The 24,133-nt window shown below is 38.9% G+C and overlaps 1 protein-coding gene across 5 annotated transcripts in view; it reads right to left on the minus strand.

Annotated features, from left to right (window-relative positions):
* Positions 1-24,133, minus strand: part of HDAC9 (histone deacetylase 9) — a 1,019,027-nt gene that overhangs the window by 581,083 nt on the left and 413,811 nt on the right. For all 5 annotated transcript variants that reach the window (XM_066354134.1, XM_066354133.1, XM_066354138.1 and 2 more), the window contains exon 3: positions 20,982-21,044. In XM_066354134.1, the coding sequence (XP_066210231.1) occupies positions 20,982-21,044 (63 nt within the window). The remainder of the gene's footprint in view (positions 1-20,981; positions 21,045-24,133) is intronic.

Raw genomic sequence — 24,133 nt, forward strand, 5'->3', positions numbered from 1 at the left:
ACTGAAAAACCTAACTGATCTCTATTTGTTCAATTAATTTCCTTTTCTTGTATCTCTTACTGAATGTTCTTGTTTTGGAACATTGACTAGAATCTCTAAAGTCCCTGGCATTAAGAGAATGAATTCTGCCTGGCCAGGTGGTGGCGCAGTGGATAGAGCATCAGACAGGGATGCCGAGGACCCAGGTTCGAGACCCCGAGGTCGCCAGCTTGAGCGCAGGCTCACCTGGTTTGAGTAAAAGCTCACCAGCTTGGACCCAAGGTCGCTGGCTCGGGCAAGGGGTTACTCGGTCTGCTGAAGGCCCACAGTCAAGGCACATATGAGAAGGCAATCAATGAACAACTAAGGTGTTGCAACGAGACACTGATGATTGATGCTTCTCTTCTCTCTCCATTCCTGTCTGTCTGTCCCTATCTATCCCTCTCTCTGACTCTCTCTCTGTCTCTGTAAAAAAAAAAAAAAAAAAAAGAGAGAGAGAGAATGAATTTTATCTTTACTGTTAAATATAAAGTTTCGGATAGGATTGTGGTTGATAACACTTTCTTCTTCTATTCTTAGTTTAATATGTTTTTATCCTGGAAAGGCACTGTATTTTATTGACTTTTTCTATATATAATGAGATAATCATTTTTAAAAAAATTTAATTGGTTAACAGGGTGACATTCACTGATAGACTTCTTTCCTTTAAGCATTTTGGCATTCCTGGAAGTATCTCTCCATAAAACAAAACCCAAATGGCTAATAACATATGAAAATCATTCGACTCATCCAGTAATCAGAAAAAATTCACATAGAAAACGTATGCTGTGCCATTATTCATCTCTCAGCTCGGCAAAATATCTCAAGTCTGACAATAGTCAATAGTGGCAGGGGTGTGGGAAAAATGTTTTTCACATATATGACTGCTTAACTACAAAGAAAATCTATACTACACGCTGGTTCAAGTGCCCAAAGAACTTCACTGGGTAGAAAGAGGTTCTCCCCACGTCTACAAAGCTATTTAATATATTTTCTAGTCATCTGAAACGCGAACTCATATAAAGTTTCCTAGAGTTGCAGTTTTAGTCATGTTTCGGTTTAGGACTGTCTGCTGAAGAGAGAAGGCGGTGGCGGGTGGGGTGGGGGTGGTCATTGATCTTTTCAGGTAAATGATCTAGGAGAATTTCCACATCATTATTGGGATAATGGACAGCGAGAGCGGACTCTTGGGTGAAACCTGAAGGAAGTGATTTTAGACGAGGAACATTATTTTCAATGTGTTTAAGCATCAGTTGCCTGAGGTTATTTCTATCACTTTCCCTTTCACAATATACAAGTTAGGTTAAGTTGATATCCAGAGAATTTTCTTCTAAGATTTTCACGTTCAACTTTCAGAAAAGCAAAACAAAGGAGTGATTCCAATTAACTGAGTTTATAGCTCCCACCATTGTAATCCTCTGGAAATTGACTTGAACTAATTGTTATTTCTTGGTAACGCTTACTATAAGAATGGGAAACTTCTGGCCCTGGCCGGTTGGCTCAGTGCTAGAGCGTCAGCCTGGCGTGCAGAAGTCCCGGGTTCGATTCCCGGCCAGGGCACACAGGAGAAACGCCCATCTGCTTCTCCACCCCCCACCCCCTCCTTCCTCTCTGTCTCTCTCTTCCCCTCCCTCAGCCGAGGCTCCACTGGAGCAAAGATGGCCTGGGCGCTGGGGATGGCTCCTTGGCCTCTGCCCCAGGCGCTAGAGTGGCTCTGGTCGCAACAGAGCGACGCCCCGGAGGGGCAGAGCATCGCCCCCTGGTGGGCAGAGCGTCGCCCCTGGTGGGCGTGCCGGGTGGATCCCGGTCGGGCGCATGCGGGAGTCTGTCTGACTGTCTCTCCCCATTTCCGGCTTCAGAAAAATACAGGAAAAAAAGAAAAAGAAAAAGAAAAAAAAGAATGAGAAACTTCTAAATCCATAATCAACCCATCTTGATGTGTGTTCTGTTTCCCACAGCAGTTAGAAAACTTAGCTTGGACTCACAGAGATGAGACTGGCAGCATCTGCAACGTCTCTGCAAGAGCGCTGGCAGGCAGGCATTCCCTGTGCTCTAATAAGCCGACTTCCACAGCTAGATTGCAAAATCTGGTTGTATGATCCAACTTCTTCCTTGGCTCGTATTCATATTATTAACTAGCTCAATTCATTTTCTGTGCCTTCATGCCCCTAATTTATCCTAACTTGGGCTGAGTTTGAAGTCTAAATCAGAACAAATACAAACAATAAACAAAGCAAAAAAAAAAATACTACCCTCGAAAAATGGTGTATCTTTTTCCCTACTGAGAGTACACCTTATTTTCTTCACCATTCCTCTTCCACTCACACATAGAAATATTTATTTCATTCTTCTCCTTGAATAGCTGTGTATAGAAATTGATTCATTCCTTCCATCTGTTTTTCCCTTAATATCTCGCTCTGTGAATTCCCTGTTCTGACATTTATGTGAGATATTTTTTAAAATCACTGATATACTTGGTGTTCAAAATTTGATTATTGACATGTTTACCAAAAAAATCTTCTCTCATTGCTTCCTTCCAAAAGAATATAGCCAATTAAATAGTGCCTGAATAAATGCGGATGAGCTCTAAACAGCAAATCTGAGGTGCAGAACTGTTTCAAATTGATACTATTGTTAACCAAGAAAATCCATCCATTTTCATTCATCCTGTATGTGAGAAAATTCTCTCTACGTAAAAATATCACAAAGAGGAAAACAGGATTAAATGTGAAATGATGTTTGAATAATATAAAATACACCTGTAATCATTTGCACAACCAAATTTATTCTTCTCCTTGGCTAAAAAGTACGCATTTATGTTCGGGCACTCTTAAATTAGGTAGTTCACACTTCACATTTGTATGCAGTCCCATATCTCATGACATTTTTGTTGGCATTATTCACTGATAAATCAAGGAAAATAAGAATATTCCAAAATACCATTTGTTAATAATAATTAAAATATTTGAAGAGGTATAAACACGTTGTCAAAGCACTGCAGGTCAGTCTTGACTCACATTCTATAACGGATGGTTTTAACTTTGAGTCAGGGTCTCACATCCCTTCAAAGTCTATATTTTTCAAATTTACAATGAAACTGCGGGTTCATTTTCTACATAAAAGGGATCATTTCTAAAAAATAAAAATTTTATAAAAACAGACTGCGCAAATACCACTGTACTCTTTAATCACTCATTCATTTATTTAAAAATAGTGTCAGGGATAAATTATGTGCTAGGGACGGTAGGGAATAAAAATAGACGTAAAACATGATCCTTTTCCTCTTGGAGCTTATAACTAATTGGGGGGGTGGGGGATACACACATAAATAACCACAGTGTAAGGCAGAAAATGGGGATGTTCTAAGGGTAATAAAGGACTATGGGGGGGTGAGGAGAAGGAGAGAGGGGAGAGGGAGGGAGAAACAGAACCAGGGAAGTGCTACCGAGTATTATGGGGAGGGGGAGAAATTTGGAAACATTTGAACTGGTCTTTGTAAGAATTAGGATTTGTCCCAGTGAAGACTAGCTGGAATGGAGCAGAGGGTACTTCAGAAAAAGGAAATAGTTAATTATTAGTTCATACACACACACACACACACACACACACACACACACACACACACACACAAAATAACAGATAAACAAGTAATCTAGCTTAAAACTACCCTGGGGGAAAAAAGGTTTTCCTCAAGCTACACTGTGATTCCAACAAAGCATGTTGGCCAGGAGTCTGGCTCAGACCCAGTCTTCTTGGAGCTCCAGAAAAATCGTGGCTGACAGCCTTCCCCTGGCTCCTCATCTACCTGCTGATAAAGGCTTCCCCATCCCTTCCACAAGGCAGAAGTCAGTGGAGATTAAAATAGCCCAGAACACTTCCTGCTCTATTCTAACTGCGCTTTCATTCCATTTGACTGAGACCATTTGGAATGTTGAGGGGAAACCCCATGAGGCATCAAGCATGTGAGATAATGTGTCAGTCCCTCAAAAAATGTTTGTCCATCTTACTATGTGCATCCATCATTGTTCCTTATCCATGAGAAAGCAGACATGTGGGGAAATAGCTCTTAGCTGTCCCACTGCTGTTTCTCCCTTAAAAAAACAAAAACAAAAAAACCCCAGACCTATCACTTCCATACTTACATGAAATACTTCTCTATTCAAAGATTGTAACGATTTGTCACAAATATATCCACTCTCCCACACAATAAAGACTACCTATTCTAAATATCTTGTTAGGAGAAGGTTCCAGTTCACCAGCCATCTAACAGGTTGCTATCTGACACATGGTATCTCTGAATTCAAATACTTGGTGCATCATTGTAAGTGCTCAATAAATGACAGTGTACTAAGTACTGTATTTTACAGAGGTGAGTAATAGTGTGTTTATGAGAAAATACTCTCAGGCAAATTAATTAAATTAATTTCTAACTTCAGCAAATTAAGATATTATGCTCCCCTTCTTTCTTTGTCCCCTATAGGAAGAGGAATTATTTATTTCAGTAAACCGGGTGGTTCATACTGTTCGGATAGTAAGTTTCAGCATAATGAGGTAAGAGGCATAGATGAATCTTTAGCAAGGAACAATGGTAAGGGAGTCTAATAGGTGCTTAATTTCTAGTCAGTAACATTAGTCCTAGGAAAAAAGTCACCTGATTTCCCAGTCTCTTTTTGGAAAACAGAAAATCATGGCTAACAGCCTTCCCCGGCTTCTTCACCCACCCCAATAAAAGCTGAAAGTGAAAACTAAGAGTTCCATACATTTTCTGCTCTTTTCTAACTGAGCTTTCATTCTATTTGGCTGAGGCCAAATGGAATGTTGATAGAAAACCTACTTTTATTGGGAAGATGTTCTTTATATCACAGCGTCCACAAAAGACTTGACGTGACTGTCCTAGCTAACACTGCCCTTGCTACCATCAGTCACTTTCTATCTCATTTGTAGTTTCATTTTTCCTTAGTACTATTACCACCTAAAGTAGCCTTCTCTGTCCATCAATCCACTGGATAACACTGGGGAACAAATTTTTTTTTCATTTTCTGTTGCATGAGGTTTTAGAACTTTTTCTATATATTTCTGCATCGCTGATTCCAAATCTGAAATCTGTTTCTTGGTGCATGCTCTATTTTTCATGCAATTTTAATTTCTTTTTGTAAGTTAATGGATGCATTGGTTTTTAAATTGAAGTTAAAGTGCAACGATTCTTGAATTGAACATAACCATAAGGCAATTAATGTTTTAAAAACATCACTTTTACATAATTGTAGTTGTTCTTAAATGTAAAAAATTGTTATCTGATAAAAACATCCTCTTATTTTGTTTTAAGATTGAATCATGGCTTCTTCAAGTAGTGTAAATGTAAGAATAGTCCTGACACCTTCTGTTACACATGTGGCTGTTACACACTTCAACGTCAAAGGCACAATATTTCATCATTTGTAACACGTGCATATATTGCCTATTTTCAAGTTCCCCTTGGTGATCAAGACAAGAATTGGGCTCCTCATATTGTGTGTCATAATTGTAAGGAAATGATTCATGACTGGACAAATGGAAAACACAAAGGAATACCTTTTGGTATTTCCATGGTTTGGCGTGAACCTAAGGACCACAGCAGTGACTGTTATTTCTGTCTGATCCATACAAAGGGCATCGGCTAGAAAAAATGGCATATGATCACATATCCTAATATTCCTTCAGCAATACGACCTATCTCACACTCTGAGACACTCCTGGTTCCAGTTTTCAAAGGTTTTACTTCTTCCAAGGACAAAGAAAGTGAACATGGTGATCAAGTGTATTTTGATAAGATGCATGAGGAAATGGTTGTAGAATCTGAACGGTCTTCTTCTGATGCCAAAGAGTCATTAACCCCTCAGCAGTTTAGCCAACCTGATGTGATGAGCAGGGAGAATGCTTTCATCAAGATCTGAAGACAATGGAAGAGCGTTATCAGGGGCGATGGGACAGAAATATGATGGCAGACTACTGCTGGAGCATCAAACGAGATTGTCCTCAACAAGTACACAAACGCAAGAGCCACAAACGCAAATTTTTGCCTGAATAGAATTTAAATAAGTTTTGCGCAAATTTTATGATTAAAATAAGTGTTTTAATATGTTCTATTTTGAAACTGTAGACAAATTCTGATGCAATCATATCTTTTAGTGTATTTACTGCATTATATAAATTATTATATTTTCACAAGGATGATGCCCAAGAAGACATTCTATGTCATTATGTTAAACTAAACGTTGAAAATTTTACAATAAGATGAAAACCTAAAATCTGTAGCTTACAGAGAAAAACTAATGTCAGATTTGAGATCAGCACACTCGAATTAGGTAAGAACAAGTGTTTTTGTGGATGCAACAAAAATTTTGTTCCCCAGTGTAATCAGCCAAGCTGGAGTCTTGTCTTGTTTCACAGTTGTATCTCCCATTCAGAGACCAGTCCCTGGCACATGGTTGGCTCGCAAATATTTTTGAGAGACTAAATGAACACAGGAATGACTATTTGACCTCAGCTTCCAAAGCTTCAAACGATTACATCACCTCCCCAAACCTTCAACCTGCTAATTAAGAGTGGTCAGGATGCAACTCATTCCTACAATTGCCTCTACTCCCACCCTCTAAATTTATTTACATCTTGGTTTCCTTGAAACTACACTTGAATGGCTGTAGGTTTCCTGTTCTTGTCTGTCATTTTGCAAATTCCTAATGGTCAATGGAAGCCTTATATTACAGCACAGTAAAAAAAAAAAATTTAACTTTTTAGGTCCTGGCCTCATAGCCCAGTTGGTTAGAACATCATCCCAATGCACCAAAGTTGCAGGTTCGATCCCCAGTCAGGGCACATAATGAAACAGATCAATGCTTCTGTCTCTCTCTCTCTCTCTCCATTCCTCTCTTGCTGAAATCAATAAATAAAAATTTTTTAAATACTAAAAAAAAAAAAGAAAAAAGAAAAATAGAATAGACCCATGAATGCATAAATAAGTGGAACAACAAATTGATGTTTCTCTCTCCCACTTCCTACTACTCCAAAATCAATCAATAAATAAAAAAATTAAAGACTACAAATATTTATCACTTTAAAAGATTTTTTTGGTAAGCAATAAAATAATAAATATTTTTTACAGAGCCTAAATTATCCATTGTAAAACTTTTCGATTAATGTGTAACATGAAGTATATTAACACCATTTTAACATTTTCTTTTTTAAAATATATATGTTAATTTTAGAACAAAAAGAAAAGAGAGACAGAGACAGAAACATTAACCCGTTCCCCCATATGCCCTGACCAGGGATCGAACCCACAAACCCTGAGCATGTCAGGATCATGCTCTAAACAACTGAGCCATCCAGCCAGCGCAACATTTCATCATCTTACAAATCAATAATCAGGAAATATAAAATTCAAATTAAGCATATTAAATCACAATTCTAATTTTATAGTGAAATGACAATTACTAAGGCTGACTTAAGCACACAGTTTAATAATTAAGGTAACAGAACAGTTCTCAAATGTAAAACTACATTTTATTGTACATGAACTCTTTTGGGTTCATCAAGAGTCAGTTATATCAGAATAACTGGCAGAGGTTAATCCTACCTTTCCATATATTTAGAATTTTATCTCATCTATTTAAAGCAACAATGTACATTAATGCATCATATCTTTTGTAGTTATATTTTATATAATGTTACAATAAAGCTAGAAGCATATGTGATATAATTTTACAGGTATTGTAATGATTAAAAGTCAGTTATGAGGTACATTTACCTATTTTTCCACATGTTATAGGCAGTATGTATATTCATTGTACTTAAAATATTCAAATGTTTTTCATAAACCATCTCTTAAGCCCAATCTTCATGAGACTGAAAAAAATATTCTATCCCATGGAGGCATTTTATGGAATTTAGCTTTTTTTTTTTTAGCTTAAAATCTTAAGAATAGATATTCTTGCAAATTGAAAAAAGAAAAAAAAAATGTGTGAGCATGCATGTTTGTGTAGTATAAAATGACATTTTCACTGGAAAGGTCAACAGTGAAGAGCCCTATTTCTGAGCCATATTAACACCAACCAGAGAGCCTGGCAGTGTCGGTTTCTAAAAATAGACCGTGTGTGTCTCTTGTTGTCATCATCAACCAGAGTATTCTGTGCTCTGTGACAGAAAGCATCAGCGTTGCTTCTTCGCCTCTCCACCAGCATTACACATCACTACCGAAAGACTCCCCCTTCTGTCAAGGTGGCCGGGATAAAAGAATTCTGCAATCACCCTAAGCACACACTTCAACATCATTGCCCCGTGAGCAGACAGTTATCTTGTTGTTTTGGCAGCAGGAAGGAATCTGTGGTTTCACTTGAATGTTATTCTTCTTTATTTAAACTACTAGAAATAACCCCAAAATGACAGAATGCTCTTTCTATAAATAATCATTCCAGTGTAGAGTTATATTAGGAGGTAACTCAGATGGCATGATAACGCCTAACAAGCTAATCTTAGACCTGCCATGCCATAAGATAGAAATACCGAGGCTAAGAATAACTGACCCAGCGGAGCCAGCCTGCTACAGACAGCCACAGACATGGACGTATCTGTAGACTTTAATGCATTTAATGATCTTATGAAAGCTTCTTTCCCCTAGGAAGGCAGTAAATCATGCCGGTCATTAAAATGACAATCAATAACGCTTTTACGATGTATTGATTCATAAAAATGGCTCAAGATTCTCACAGCAAATAAGATTATATATAAAAAAAATACTTGATGGAAACCAGAGTTGGCTCCTAAATAACTGGATTGGATTAGCATCTAATTACTGAATTCTATGCATCAGCCACCTGCAGAACATACAATATTCACCCAATGAAATAAAATAAAGTATAATATAATATTTTGGTAGATGAAAACACTGCTATACATATTTCACCTAAAATGTCCCAAATGGGCCCAAACTGGACCAATATGCATTCAAAATAGGCAGAATCTTAATTTTGTTAGTTAGTTCATTCTTCTGGCTCAAGAATTGGATGTTATATGTTGAAATCAGGATTTTAATGTAGACACAGACTTCATTGACCACCTCCCACCAATTTTAACTAAAAACCAAGGTGGGTATAATTCAAACATTTTGGTCAAAAGAAATAGTCTCCCACAGTGCTAACATTTGGGAAAAAAATAACTTTTGCTAAAATATATTAGTAATAATGTGCTATGTGGAAGTGGCACAAACCATGCCTTTGTGATTTATGAGATGTATGTGAGCACTGGCAAACATATACCAAATGCACTGGGAATATTAGTCTCCAGTGTCTGCTCATTGCCTCAAGTTTGTCTCAATCCTGGACAGTGTTCATTTCAACCAATTTAATTACCAAGCACATGGAATGCGAAGGCTCCTCCAGCAATGCTCTCCGCATAGATGCCTATTTCTGCCTTCAACCTCCCAGGGCTAAGAAGTGTGCCTAGATGTTTGTTGACAAATATAGCTGATTCTATATTTTTAGCACCAAACAGATATGAAAAAAAAGATTATCCTGTGCTAAATAGTTTTCTCTTTAAGAAAAAGTAGGGACATGGTAAACAAGAACAAGTTCAAACCAGATCCTGCCAGTTCCTGGCCATGGGGACCTTTAGCCACTTTCTCTGAAACTGTTTCCTCATCTGCAAAATATAAATCCTGCTGCAACTGTAAATATTGTATATCTCTTCAAATTGTGGAGAAGATTAAATGAAACAACAACAACAACAATGCCTGGTACAGAAAAAGCTTCTGAAACATTAGCTTATTATATCAATAATAATAATGACAGCAATAAAAAAAATGATGAAAAAACATGGGTCCCATCACTGACCTTTTAAATTGAGACTAAACAACTAGATCAGAGTAGAATGTGGTAGAAAAACCATAATAATAGTAACCAATGGTTATACTTTCTCTTTATAACCTAAAATGAGTAGTTATTGATATAATATCACATATTCAAATTACACACTTGACTCTCATTTGTAAGCAGATGCAAAAAGCACCATGAAAAATAAAATCTAAGTTGCACTGACTTTCACAAAGAGCTTTCCTAGTTCATGGGGTTCTCTGAAAATAATTATGGGTTAATATGTTTGTACTAAATAAGAACTCTCAGGCCACAATGTAATTTAATGGAAATTCAGTGAAATTTTCTTGCTTGTTCTTAATTTCAAATTTAGAAAAAAACTTTATGACATTCTCATATTTTCACCCAGTTTGGAAATGTCATGCCATAAACACCCATCAAAACTTACTTCAAATAATTAAAAATCACACCCACATGGCTACAACTGTGTCAATACTAAATATAAATTATGAATTAAACATTTCTATCCTAAGTGGTAGACCATGAGGGGAAGAAGCAAGAAAATGAATTTCTGGGGTATTTCCAACCTTATCAACATGCAAAGAGTTTAATCATAAGTAAATGACTAGTTACACTTTGTGGTTTGGTAAATTTCCTTCTTCCTTAAATGTAGTAGTCATTGGATTTAATTATGGGGTATTTTAAAAGCACTATATATAAAAGGCCCACCACTTCTTTTACTATCAAAAATTTCACATTAAAACAATGAATGGAACTGATAGCATTACAAAAAATATAAAGAATACTTAGTTTTCTATTCACAAAACAGAACATCATAGAGTAACCCTAAAATATAATATTCTCTGATAACATGTAAAAGTGCAGGTCATTTAGCATTGTAAAAACTTTTTAAAATTAAATTTGTTTTGTGTAATTGACTTAGTGGAAGGAAAATGGAACTAGTGGACACAAGGTATTATCTTGTCTTCCCATGTCCTGACGGTCACTCTCCCAAGATTAGAAAAGGGAAGCCTGTCCACTGTGAGGACACCATGCATGCCAGGCTGACCACTGACAGTTCAAGTTCCTTTCAAGAATGAATCAGACCACAGCACTGCCACACTGATTCGAAGCACATGCCAAAACATCTTTGCATTTCATCTAGAGAAAGCTTGTTTTTCAAGTCATTTTCATAGGCTTTTATTCCAATTAAATTGTTTTCAAAGTATTCCAATTCAGAAAAGAATTGTTAAAATGCAGTTACCATTCCAGATTGTTAAAACTCTTCATTACTGTAACATGTAATAATTATAAACAACATACTGGCAAAGAAATTACATTCTGATTATCTTTAAGATAATCTTCCTTTAATGTAGTAAAAAGTTTATACATTATTAGATAAATTTCTCTTTATATTCTTTGTATCTCAATATTAAAGGACTATTTTGCTCAGCCTTCAATTAATGCTTGTAATGCACCAGTCTACAATGTTGACTTTTCCTCTTTTCTAAAAAACATGACTTACAACCTAGACCCAGATTTCTATGACGATTACCTCAGTCTCATTGTTAGGATTCCTTCTAACAATATAGTGCTAAGAAAGTCTTCCCACTTGGTACTAGTAAAAAAACAACAACAGTGTTTAAATGGATACATATCTTCGTGAAAATGAAGACCTATAATGAAAGAGAAATTATATAGACCCCTTCCTTCACTTAATTAATTATATTCTGTCAAAATTACAAACTGAAGAAAATCACAGACCTGTGGATACCTGAAATCTGGTGGGAGGGGGAGTCACTTTGTAAAATATATGATTGTCTGTCCCTAGGCTGTACGCCTGAAACTAACACCAAGTAATACTGAAAATCAACTGTACATGAAAAATAAAATTTAAAAAAGAAAAGGTAAGGTCCTGGCCGGTTGGCTCAGCGGTAGAGCATCGGCCTGGTGTGTGGGGGACCCGGGTTCGATTCCCAGGCAGGGCACATAGGAGAAGCGCCCATTTGCTTCTCCACCCCCCTCTCCTTCCTCTCTGTCTCTCTCTTCCCCTCCCGCAGCCAAGGCTCCATTGGAGCAAAGATGGCACGGGTGCTGGGGATGGCTCCTTGGCCTCTGCCCCAGGAGCTAGAGTGGCTCTGGTGGCGGCAGAGCGACGCCCCGGAGGGGCAGAGCATCATCCCCTGGTGGGCAGAGCGTGGCCCCTGGTGGGCGTGCCGGGTGGATCCCGGTCGGGCGCATGTGGGAGTCTGTCTGACTGTCTCTTCCCGTTTCCAGCTTCAGAAAAATACAAAAAAAAAAAAAAAAGAAAAGGTAAAATAAACCAATAGCAAAAGAGTGTGTGCGTGTGTGTGTGTGTGTGTGTGTGTGTGTGTGTGTGTGTGTGTTCTAAATAAGCAAAATAAAGACAGACTCATAGAAAGAGAACAGGCTGAGAGCTTTTGGGGGGGGGGGGGGGCTGGGTGAGGGTATGTGGAGACCCAGCAAAAAAAAAAAAAAAAAAGAGAAAAACTCATAGACACAGACATAGTATGGTGATTGCAAGAGAGGGGTGGTGAAAGAGGGTGTAGGCGTGATAAATGGTGATAGACGAAGACTTGACTTGGGGTGGTGAATACAGTGTACAGAGATGGGCTGTATAACTTTGTTAATCAGTGTCACCCCAATAATTCAATTAAAAAATAAAATTAAAAAATGTGAAAACAATGTGTTCTAAGAAAAAAAAAATTATATAAGAAAATTACAAAGAAGAGAATTCCAACCACCAACAAATACCCTGGACAAATCCTGCTGGTGCTTAGCTAACATCTATTCTTCTAGCTTTTTCTTCTTCCTCATAGAAACTACATTATTAGTTGCAGTATGAATTTCCCTGGCTCAGCCACAGCTCTAAGGAACTGTCGTGCTAGTCATCCCATTTTCCTTTCCAATGACTGGCGAAAACAATGGCAGGCAATGTGACTCTGGCCAATGAGTTACAAAGGATGATTTTCTAGAGAAATTTTCAGTAAAACATTCTTCCTTAGAAAAACACCCAAGAAGGCTAAGTAAGCTTCTCCTCTATGCCTCTGGAATTTACTAGGCATAAATGGATGCAATGCCTGGAACAAGGACAGTCAACCTGTGACTCCTGGAGGATACAACCTTGTTATGACAGGAACTTGAAGGCCAATAAGAAGGATCATAATACTATTGACATTATTGACCGCCCTGCGCTGCCTAACTACACTGCTAGTTCATGAAACGATCTACTTCCTGGTCATTGGTCACTCTGAGTAGAATGTTCTGTTGCTTGCTGTGGAATACAACCGCACTCATATCCTACTATTATAATTAATCACTGCACATATATCCTGCCCAGTAGCTTTGTGTGCAGCTGCGTAAGTAACACATTTTTAGAAGATATGCGCATATTATAAAAATTCAAACAGGGCAAAAAAGTAGGATGATGAAAGCGAAAGCCCCTCTACCATTCAGCACCATGGCCACACACAAAATTTTTCCTGGCTTCTTTGGTCCCATCGATAAATTCTTTTGGGAAATGAATATAGAGAAAAAATATAGTTTTATTAAAATGAGATAATATCACTTATTTTTTATTTAAACACATCATTAAATCTAAATTAATTTAACAATAAAAAACTGCAGTATACCAAATGCTTGCTTCCTCTTAGACAGGCGTCCCCAAACTACGGCCCGTGGGCCGCAATGCGGCCCCCTGAGGCGACTTATCCAGCCCCCACTGCACTTCTGGAAGGGGCACCTCTTTCATTGGTGGTCAGTGAGAGGACCACTGTATTTGGCAGCCCTCCAATGGTCTGAGGGACAGTGAACTGGCCCCCTGTGTAAAAGTTTGGAGACCCCTGCCAGGAGGTACTATGTCCAAAAAGAACTAAGATTGGCCTGAACAGGCAGTGGCGCAGTGGCACAGTGGATAGAGCGTCGGCCTGTGATGCTGAGGACCCAGGTTCAAAACCCCAAGGTCGCTGGCTTGAGCGAGGGCTCACCAGCTTGAGTGCAGGGTTGCTGAGCATGGCATCATAGACATGACCCCATGGTTGCTGGCTTGAGCCCAAGGGTCACAGGCTTGAAGCCCATGGTCGCTGGCTTGAGTCCAAGGTCTCTGGCTTGAGCAAGGGGTCACTCATTCTGATGTGCCCCCCCTCAAGGCACATATGGGAAAGAAATTATGAACAACTGAGGTGCCACGACAAAGAACTGATGCTTCTCATCTCTCTTCCTAAGTGTCTGTCTGTCCCTTTCTGTCACTCTCTTTGACTTTCTCTCTCTCTGTCTCTGTCAAAAATAACACACACAGAAAGAAAACCCTTAAGAGTGTATAAAGAAACTATTTCTGAAAATCAGTGTTTGGAGTCTTATTTATTTATGTATTTATTTATTTTTGGTTGCCAAATTATCTTTAACTGAAATATATATTGCAGAGAGAGAGAGAGAGATGGACAGACAGGGACAGACAGACAGGAAGGGAGAGAGATGAGAAGCATCAACTCATAGTTGCAGCACCTTAGTTGTTCACTGATTGCTTTCTCATATGTGCCTTGAGGTGGGGGCGTGTCCATCTGAGCCAGTGACCCCTTGTTCAAGCCAGAAATCTTGGACTCAAGCCAGAGACCCTTTGGGCTTGAGTCAGTGACCATGGGGTCATGTCCATGATCCCACACTCAAGCCAGCTACCCTATGCCCAAGCGGACAACCTTGGGGTTTTGAACTTGTGTCCTCAGAGTCCCAGGCGGACGCTCTGTCCATGGCACCACTGCCCAGTCAGGTCTAAAATATTTTCCTCTATTGTTCTTAGCTAGATGGTCATTCCTTTGTACCACTGTTGATGTCATCTATAATGTCATCTATGATGCCATGACGGTGGTGGCCATAACACTGCAGCCCACAAACTGGGCAGTCCCCAGGATCTCTAATGGTTCCCGAGTGTTCTCTAGCTAAAGATCGGTGCTGCATCTGTTGGGCAATGTTTTGACAATCTCATGAAAAGTGGTATTTTCACCATATTTAATGTTTTCTTTGCTTCTTTATGTCCCTTGGAGGTTCTTTGAGGGCTTTGCTGATCTGAACGGAGGGAGACAGGAGGAACTACCTCAGTCTGGGCCTGTCTGTTCTGTCAGTTTCACCGCAATCCTCGGACCCTTCCAATCGCCGTTGCCTTGGCAATGTCACCACCACCAGTTCTTGGCGGCAGACCCAGGTGGGGCAGAGGCGGCACTGGCTTCCCCACCGATGCACCTCGAGTGTATGACTTTGATTGCTTTGGGGTTGAATTTTGGCGGCACAGTGGAGGCAGCTGGTGTCGCATGAACCCAGATTGGGGACAACTGAAGCAAGCTGTACCTAAGCTGCACTGAGCTGAAAGCCCAAAAGCTGTAGTCTTTTTTTTTTTTTTTTTTGACTATATGTTTCTATTTTAAGCAGCAGGGAGTCTGTCCCTGCTCAGGGAGAAGATATTAACACTTTCACACATCCCTCCATCTCTCCTACCCCAAAGCCTCATATTGGTTAGCTTTATGAATATTTTTAATTGCCCTACTTTATGAAACTCGCTTTCTGTCCTACAAACACAATCTCATAGTTGTTTAAATGGATTCAGTGTTGCCCTCTAATCTTACTATGTTTTGTCTACTTCTGAATTCCATTTTTTTGTTTCTAAGTTGATCTCTTCACCGTGTTTCATTTCACATCTGAGAATTTCTAACTTGAATATCTATTTTCCCTATATTTTATTAACAGCTTGTCTGGGTAGAACATTGGATTGAACTTCTAAAACTTCACAGACTTTTCTTCATTATCTTCTGGTATTAGATATTGGATACGTTTGATGTTTTCTTGTCTCATACATTCCCTTCCTTCCTACGCTTCCTTCTCCACCATAGATCTCTGCTTTATCTGTATGAACTCCTGAAGAATTACTTATTTAAAATTCAATAGCCCAGTCAGGCTATGACTCTATCTGATCATTTCCAGCGAATTTTCCTAAAAGACTGGAGCTCTTTTCATCTGTAGCTTTATTTTCTTTTTCAGGAAACTGATCTTTCTTCGTTTTCACAAAATGAACTTCTGTTTCAATGTTTTGGAATATCAACTTCAGGGACATAAATGATCTTTTTGTTACATCGTCTTTGTCTTTCTTATTATTGACTTCCATCCAATTGCTGTAATACGTTTTATTCCCACTGATTGTCTCAAGCCTTTCCTCTTTGTTGGTAAAAATTTTCACCAGTGTCTATTCTGTTTCCTGCTACGTCTAATGAATTATATTTGTTCTATAATTATGATGCTTTTTTCATCCTCAATCTGTTTCCCTAGATCTAAAATATCCCTTTTCATCTCATTCTATTGTTTCATGGTTCTCATCTTTGAATTATTGTTCTACAGAATTTGCGTTCTTATTAAGTTAGGTGATTTATTTGTAAGAAATAATTATTAGACAATTGCATGGATTCGGCTGTTGATGTTTTCATCTTGGTGGAAGCTCTAAGATTAGTTGGGGTAGGGTATTTCATTGCAAAGAACTACAGATCACTTTCCCAATTTAGAGTGTTACTCTCAAGCCTCCATTTCTCCAGGGAGGCAATGTTTGTTCACCTTCAATTTCACTAGTTCCTCTTCCAAAATCCTTTACTATTGCACACAACAAAAGTGGAATAAATCCATTCGGTTTGTCTCTCTCCAGAGTTGGAGAGAATTTTCAGCAAGTTTTCATCTCGTCAGTAAAATTCTAAGGAGACCCAAGATTCAGGCTCCATTAGGTCTATTCTGTTCTTATCAGGGATCCCTGCTTCCACTCTTTCCTTGACTATTAGCTTCTGAGACCTACTGCAGCAGGTCATGTGATTTTCTTTGCTCAATTATTACTAACAATGGGTGTGGAGGAGGGAAATGGGTATTTTCTGGCTTATACTATTTTAGGAACCCTACATTCTCTATCAGTGGTAAGAAATTATGTGCTCCATTTTCAGATTTCCCATCTCCAAAATCGAAATAACCTTTTAAAATTCATAATTTGCATTTATTTTAAGCCTTCCTATTTAAAGGCTATAACAACAATTATGCCACCTGTGTCCACAGAAATAAAAAAAAGTCACTCCTGTCCCCATTCTCAATGGGACTATTTATAACTAGCTTTTTGATTGCTACCTATCAAATATTCAAATTGATAACAGCCTTGTAAGTGAAGATAACCTGAGTTAGAGAAAAGCAAAACAGTAATTATGGGGAATACCAGAAGTCATTCTTGACATGACAGGAGCATTTCACAGACTTACGTTTTCATAATTAGATTCTGCTTTCCAAGTAGACATAAATGACTACAGAATCTAAAATCTCCCTTTCCCCTTCATAATACATGCCAAGGGGGTAAGAAAGGATTCTCAATGGGTGAAGGTACCATTTCCCATAAAAGAAATTCAGGATTTAGTTTTAAATGTTTTTCTTTTACAGCCTAAAAGTAGAATCCATGTGAAAAGAAATAAACAAAAAGCAAAAAAAGAAAGCAAGAATACATGGTGAAAATGGTTTCCTTATGGTCAATGTATTTTCCATGAATGCTGTAAAAACTCTAGGAAATTCTCTCAATACTAATGGTTCCAATATTGTCCGGGCAGCTCTGCTGTCCAACGTGTTAAGCAACACGCCTGGCAACCACAGAACACCTCCGATCTGCCAGCCACTGTAAGGGGACCCGAGTCAATATTTGTACATGCTTTAGTTTCTGTCGTAGTTATCACTTATATGGGCCCACACAAGCCAAAAAGGCAGAGATTGACCTAGCAAAATATGTCACTCAGCCTGAATTCTAAGATTCAAGATTATAAAGCTTTTTTTTTTTTTTAACTAAAAAGATATTAGCAGACTACACTGAGAAACCTTGTTCTACCTAAGATGTCGAGCTTGGGTGGGTCAATATTAGGGCAAAAAATGGAACTATATAAAACACAATTAATACCATGGAAAGATCTCTGGAGAAAAATCATCTATATTAGTGCAAAGTATCCAGTAGAACTAGAATAACAAATGGAAACTCTAAAGCAATGGCTAACAACAACAAAACAAAGCTTTTTAAACAACTAATCTCAAGAAATCTCAATTAATTGCATATTCTATAAGGTGTCCACCTTTGACTATAATGTCATGAGACATTTCACAGAACACACACCTACACACATACTAGCTACTCTGATTTACACTCACAATTTGCACAAGGAAAGCATTTAATTCTTATCAGACCAGGAAAAAAAAATAGCTGATTTATTAGGTAACTAAGAAAATTTACTATGAAAACAAAAAATTATTCCCTATGTGGCATACAATCTAACTCATCTGTCTCGATCAGAGACAGCAAAGTACTGAAGAGCCGGGTGTCCAGCTTCCTTCACTAGAAACAATAATCTTAAGAGCAAGTGCATACTTTAATAACATACTACATTTGAATCTCCCATGAATGCCAACAAGTAAGCAGGAGGGCATCGTTATTCCTCAAGTTACAGATGAATAAACCAATCACAAAATGGGCTAGTGCAGAGTTCTCAGAACACAGAGCTTCTGACTCCTAGAACAGTGCTCTCTCCACCACTCTGCACTGTTACCATGTGTCTTTTCTCTCTTTCAGATTCCAAGACTCCATCCATTTCTAAGCCCATCAATCACATCCATGTCACTGGTCCAAAAGGGAATTGAGCAAGATTTGTAACTCAACTTAGATAAACACACCCCTAATTCTGAAGTCAACTTAAAGGACAAACCCTGCTGAAATGAGTAGCCAGCATCACCAACGCTCCCCTCCCCCACATCAGCAATACTCAAAAGTTTGCTGCCCGTTGGGATTGCTTGGACGATATTAAATATCCCAATACTCAGGCTGTTTCCCATACCAATTAAATCAGAAACTCTGAGGGTAGAACCTAGGCATCAGCGCTTTGCAAAATACTCCTGGTGACTCCAGGCTCCTCAGGGGAAGTACCCAATCAAGACTGGGGTAATTATATTGTATGAAACAAAATTAAACATTACACAACATGATAGGAAGGGTGCAAATGTTTTTACATTTAAAATTTTTTAAATAAATAGAAATTGGAGTGTCCTAGTTTATACCAGACAGATTTGGGAGTTAATGTCCATCTACATCACTTTTCATTTTATTGCTGGTACCTCGGTGTTGCTAACTGCCGACTTAACAGTAGGATGGACAGTCTTGAGCACTGCCCTGCTTGAAAAATTTGATGCTGTGTAGAAAAATCATGAACTGTTGGACAGATGTCAATCTCAACTGAAGTTGGAGGGAAGTTATGTGCAATTATCAAAGCCACAGAGAAAGAGAAGCCTGCGAACACCTGTAGCGAGAATCAGTGTCCGGGGCCAGTCGCTGCCTGGAAGGCAAAGCTTTGCTTCTCTACCTTGTGAGAAAAATCCTAAACATAGAGACGAGCACCAGCAGGAGAAAGGGTAATAGTGAAAAGTATCTGAAAGAGTTTTTTTTTAAAAAAAAGAGTTGGTCCATATTCAAAAAAAATGCTGCTCTGGCTGGATAGCTGGGTTGGTGAGAGCATCGTCCCGGTACACTAAGGTTGTGGGTTCGAATCCCAGCCAGGGCACATACAGGAACAGGTTGATGTTTCTGTCTCTCTTTTTCCCTCTCCCTGCCTCTCTCTCTCTTTCTCTCTCTCAAAATAAATAAATAAAAATTTTTAAAAAATTAAATGCTAACTTAAGTGACCAGTTCCATCAAAGACATACCTGCTGACCCCTCCCCAAGCTCTTGTCAAATTTTCAACAACGAGGAAGATAATAAACTTTACTGAAATTCTGTTGCATTTACTTTAGATAAAGCTGACACAATTACTATAACTCCTGTCACTTTCATGTAAACATACTAAATTGTACAAAATTGACATTTTGGTCTAATTCCGTGAAAAGACTGGGTCAATGGAAGAATCTTAAAATCATCATAACTAACCGAGGTTTAAGGAAAACTTGCTTCAAACATAGTTCTGAAGAGAATAAGGTGTTCAACACTAAAACAGATACCATGCCAACCTGTGGAATATTTCTTTCACATTTAGCTCTAGCAAGTAAACACTGCTTTCTGTTGCATTTTATCATGAAGTCTAGATGGTGATCTATAATTACGACTGAGCCCATACAGGGACTTAGAAGATGTAAGGAAGAAACTTTAAGTCAGTTTAGATGGAAGCCTTCAGAAGAAGACCAAAACAAACCCCAATCTTGATGAACTAACTGGCCAGAGGAAATCAACATGAAAAGCACCAGTGACAAATAAGTGATATTGCCTGGAAAATCGCCTCTTTTTTACAAGCTGAAATTGATAAAGGTGACAAGCGTCATCTCTCATCGGCACACCTCCTTGAAGACACCGGTAGGTACACAGAGAAACTAGAAACTGGAATCTGTTAGCTGCTATTCTTTAAAGCATTGCACCTGCATGTAACACCTCTGTACTGTGTTATGCCATCACATCTGACTGAAGGTGCTAGACTCCCCACATGGCTTTGAAGAGCATTGAAAAAAAAACCAAACCGTCTGTTGATAATAATCCTATTTCATCCTCAATAGTTTCATTTTGGGCTGATGAGCAAAAGCCACATTAAAATTACCTTCACAACTCCGTAGCAAAACACATTTCAGAAGGTAGGTCTATAAATAGACAGGCTTCTGTACGCACACTGTAAATACAAAATCGTCAAGCGAAGGCTGCAATTTAAACTGAAGCCCCAATATGAACTTACCTGATTTTTAAAGTCCCATTAGAATACGCTCCCAATCAGTCCTGATCTCTTTTTCTAGTTGCACAGGAAAGCAAAACACCCCCAACTACATTTGACTTCATCTCAGTCCCATCCTTCCTCAGACGCTTTGCGACTTCATTCAGAAGCAGCCGACCCTCAACAGACTGAATATGCAAAAGAAACGGTAATGAAAGGGATCAAAGATAAACCCTCCAGACGCACGGAGAAAATAGCAACATGAACACCAAACAGCAGCAGCTCCTTGAGAGAGGTGTTTTTTCTCAGCTGCAACGTCCCAGGTCAGCCCCCTTTCAAGGCACGAAGTCTCCGTTAGGAAAGAGGCTCTTACCTGAGCTGATCATACTGTGCATTCTCTGCTGAGCCAAGAGCTGCTCCCGTCCTGCCACCCCATCTGAGGAAAAACACGAGTCACTCTCGTAAATTGTCTGCAGCATATTGCAATCACTCTTACTTCATTTCAGCTCGGTGAAAGATTCATCTCTGCTCAGTGCACGGGCCCCAGGAGCTACCCCTCGTTAGTCCTCCCTCCTCCCCGAGGAGAAGCAGCAGAGGATCAACTTCGGCAATGATTTCCTTTCTGATCAGATGGTCACACACTTTTCCAAAGGACCCGGACAGTGTTCCCCGGCTACCAACCTGTGTGCAAGCGGAAGGGATGGGGTGGGGGGGATGCTCTGCCTCTCTGGAGTTTAGGTTATCCTGAAAACTAAAAGCAGGTGGGAAACTGGAATGTGCTTCAGGGTTATTGCTTTGTCAGAATAAGTAGAAAAATATTAACTCTACCCACGAGAAAAAGAAACCAATTAAACCTGGCTTAAAGTTCTTCAGGCTGCTAAGAGTTTCGTTGCAAAGAGCCTCAGTCCTGCAAGTGGCTTCAGCTGGTGCCCCTCTGCTGTGTGTGTGTGTGTGTGTGTGTGTGTGTGTGTGTGTGTGTGTGTCTTCCCTCTCTCCGTCTCTCTCTCCGCTCAAGTTGGCTAAACCTAGTGATAATCCATTTGCATATGAATCAACAACAGCATGGCCCACAGGCACAGAAATAGAACAATGGTCGGCCTGAGCCAAAAATAGGTCAAGCCTGGCCGAGTGATTGGAGCCTGCATTAATGCATTTAAAAATACCCCAGCAAACCCAGCTGTCCAGCCTCTATCTTTCAAACCATAATTCTCTATTGCAGGGCCTTAGAAGCCATTAACTCTTTCCTCCCTCCAAGCCTGTTTGACACGCTGGGTTTCTACACTGGCGATTCCACCCAAAGAATGAAAGACCAAAATAAATAAATAAGTAAATAAATATATAAAATAAAATAAATTAAGAAACACAGTTCTAAGAGGGCAAATGCACATACATTTCATTTCATTTTATTTTAGTAGTATGTGTTTTTGGAAGAGAGGAGAGAAGTGCAGAGCTCTGTATTGGTTCTAAAATAATACTGGAAGCTTTTGCTCATAATGTGGTTTCTGCCTCACCCACGCACAGCAATCCTGGTGTTCTATTTTTGTTGCCTGTTTCTTTGGCTACACTGCAGTTGGCTGTAGCACTAGAAGCTTTTCTGCCTTCTAGTTTCAAGACTGACAGGAGATTTAGTAGAGAGGTAGTTTCGGAAAACAAGCGCACTCCAGAATAAAAAATGTTTATAAAGGACTGGCTTGATTTTTCCCCCTCACTATTTGTGTAAGGCAATAGTCCGTTTCATAAATTTAAATATGATGGTGGCACCCACTCTCAACATTATGGCATCCAGTCTCTATGATATTTAAATTTTAAAAAGTAGCTTAGACCTGAAAATGCCCCTTCTATTTCATCCTCTCAGGCTAAACTGAATTTACCTGTAAAGGGAAAAGAAAGTGTGGATGCTGTCTTATATATGGATGCAGAATTCGTGAACATATGCACCTGTGGATCAATAAATAAATATGCCGAGTCCCTAACTATGAATCTGTGAATGTTCTGTATTTGCATCTACATTGGTTGCCTGAAATACAGAACTCACTTTTCTAAAAGAAATAGCATTTATAACAGTTGGTAGATCCCCAGACCAATACTCATCGGGAAATTCTCCTATAAAGTACATGAACTATGTAGTATGTAGTGCTAAGAATTCTATAGCATCTGGTGTACAGTTATAACATCATTTCCGAATGAGAAATAATTCTTCATCGCAAATTGGGTTGCTAGCATCTCTATCAGCGGTTCTCAACCTGTGGGTCGCGACCCCGGCGGAGGGGTGTATTTTCTGATGGCTTTAGGCTACCCCTGTGTTTTGGTCGTTTGACCCCCGCAGGGGTTGCGACCCACAGGTTAAGAACCGCTGATCTATATACTCCAAGGGCAAATGCAAAAGTGAAAGTCTGCTGGTCAAGGGAACCCTTCTCACTTTACTAAAACTACATCAGCAAAGACAATGGAATTCCTAAGGCACTGGTAGCAACAGAGAAGGGAGAAGAAGCAGAATGTTTCAAAGTTCCCAGAAGAGTCAGATGGAGGGGGTACCTGGTCAACAAGAGTGTGTGGTAAAGAGAAGACTAGCATTTAGCTGGGAACTGTGTTCAGTCATTAGATGGATAACCCACTGCTAAAGAAAATAGCATTGAATTGTTCTTCTTTCATAGATTAACTCCTACTTCTTGCAAAATTATCTTTGGACAGATGAATTACAAGATTTAAAAAAAGAAGTTATTCCAAACTGCATTTACTTAAGCTAATCAAGAAAATCTTATGTTCCTGTCAGTGGAGGAAAAAAACCTTTTAATTCCATCTGGTATTACAAGTGAACTTTCACTCAATTAAAATAGCTGGTATATATAAATTCAATTAAAAGGAGAGAAATAAAACTAAACCTTAAATTAAAAAGATTCAAGGGATAGAAATACTGTGGATAATGCAATTTATCTTACATATGATGTAACCAACTAGAGCAGTAGACCTGTGAGGAAATTTAGAGATTATCTCCAATGGTATTCAAATTCTCTGTCCCCCGAGATGCTCAAGTACCTGGGAGTTGACTGGTCTCCACCTAGAAAGGTTCTTCTCCCAACAAGGGTAGCCTCACTTATCTCTGCCTACATTTGGGTATGTAAGATTTCTTTTGCAAAAGCACTCGCTGATGGGATTATGACTCAAGAGTCTTGCTTAGTCACTAGAAGATCATCTTTAACTACTGGATTTCCCCATGTATAAGACGCTCCCATGTTTAAGGTGCACCTTAATTTTGGAGCCCGAAATTTGAAAAAAAAAAATGTATTACATAAAGTTATTGAACTCAAGTTTTATTCATTATAAAATTCATACAACTCCTCATCACTGCTAAAACTCCCATCCATTAGCTTGCCCTCATTTGTGTCTGATGACGAATCACAGTCTTCAACAATGAGCACAAAATTGTGAAAAAACGGAAAATGCAAGTAGAAAAATCTACAAACACTGTATAAGATGGTTTTAGTTTTTAGACCCCAAATTTTTCGCAAAAAGGCAAGTAGGTCT

This window comes from Saccopteryx leptura, chromosome 12 (genome assembly GCF_036850995.1).
Source record: "Saccopteryx leptura isolate mSacLep1 chromosome 12, mSacLep1_pri_phased_curated, whole genome shotgun sequence".
Classification (NCBI taxonomy): Eukaryota; Metazoa; Chordata; class Mammalia; order Chiroptera; family Emballonuridae; genus Saccopteryx; species Saccopteryx leptura.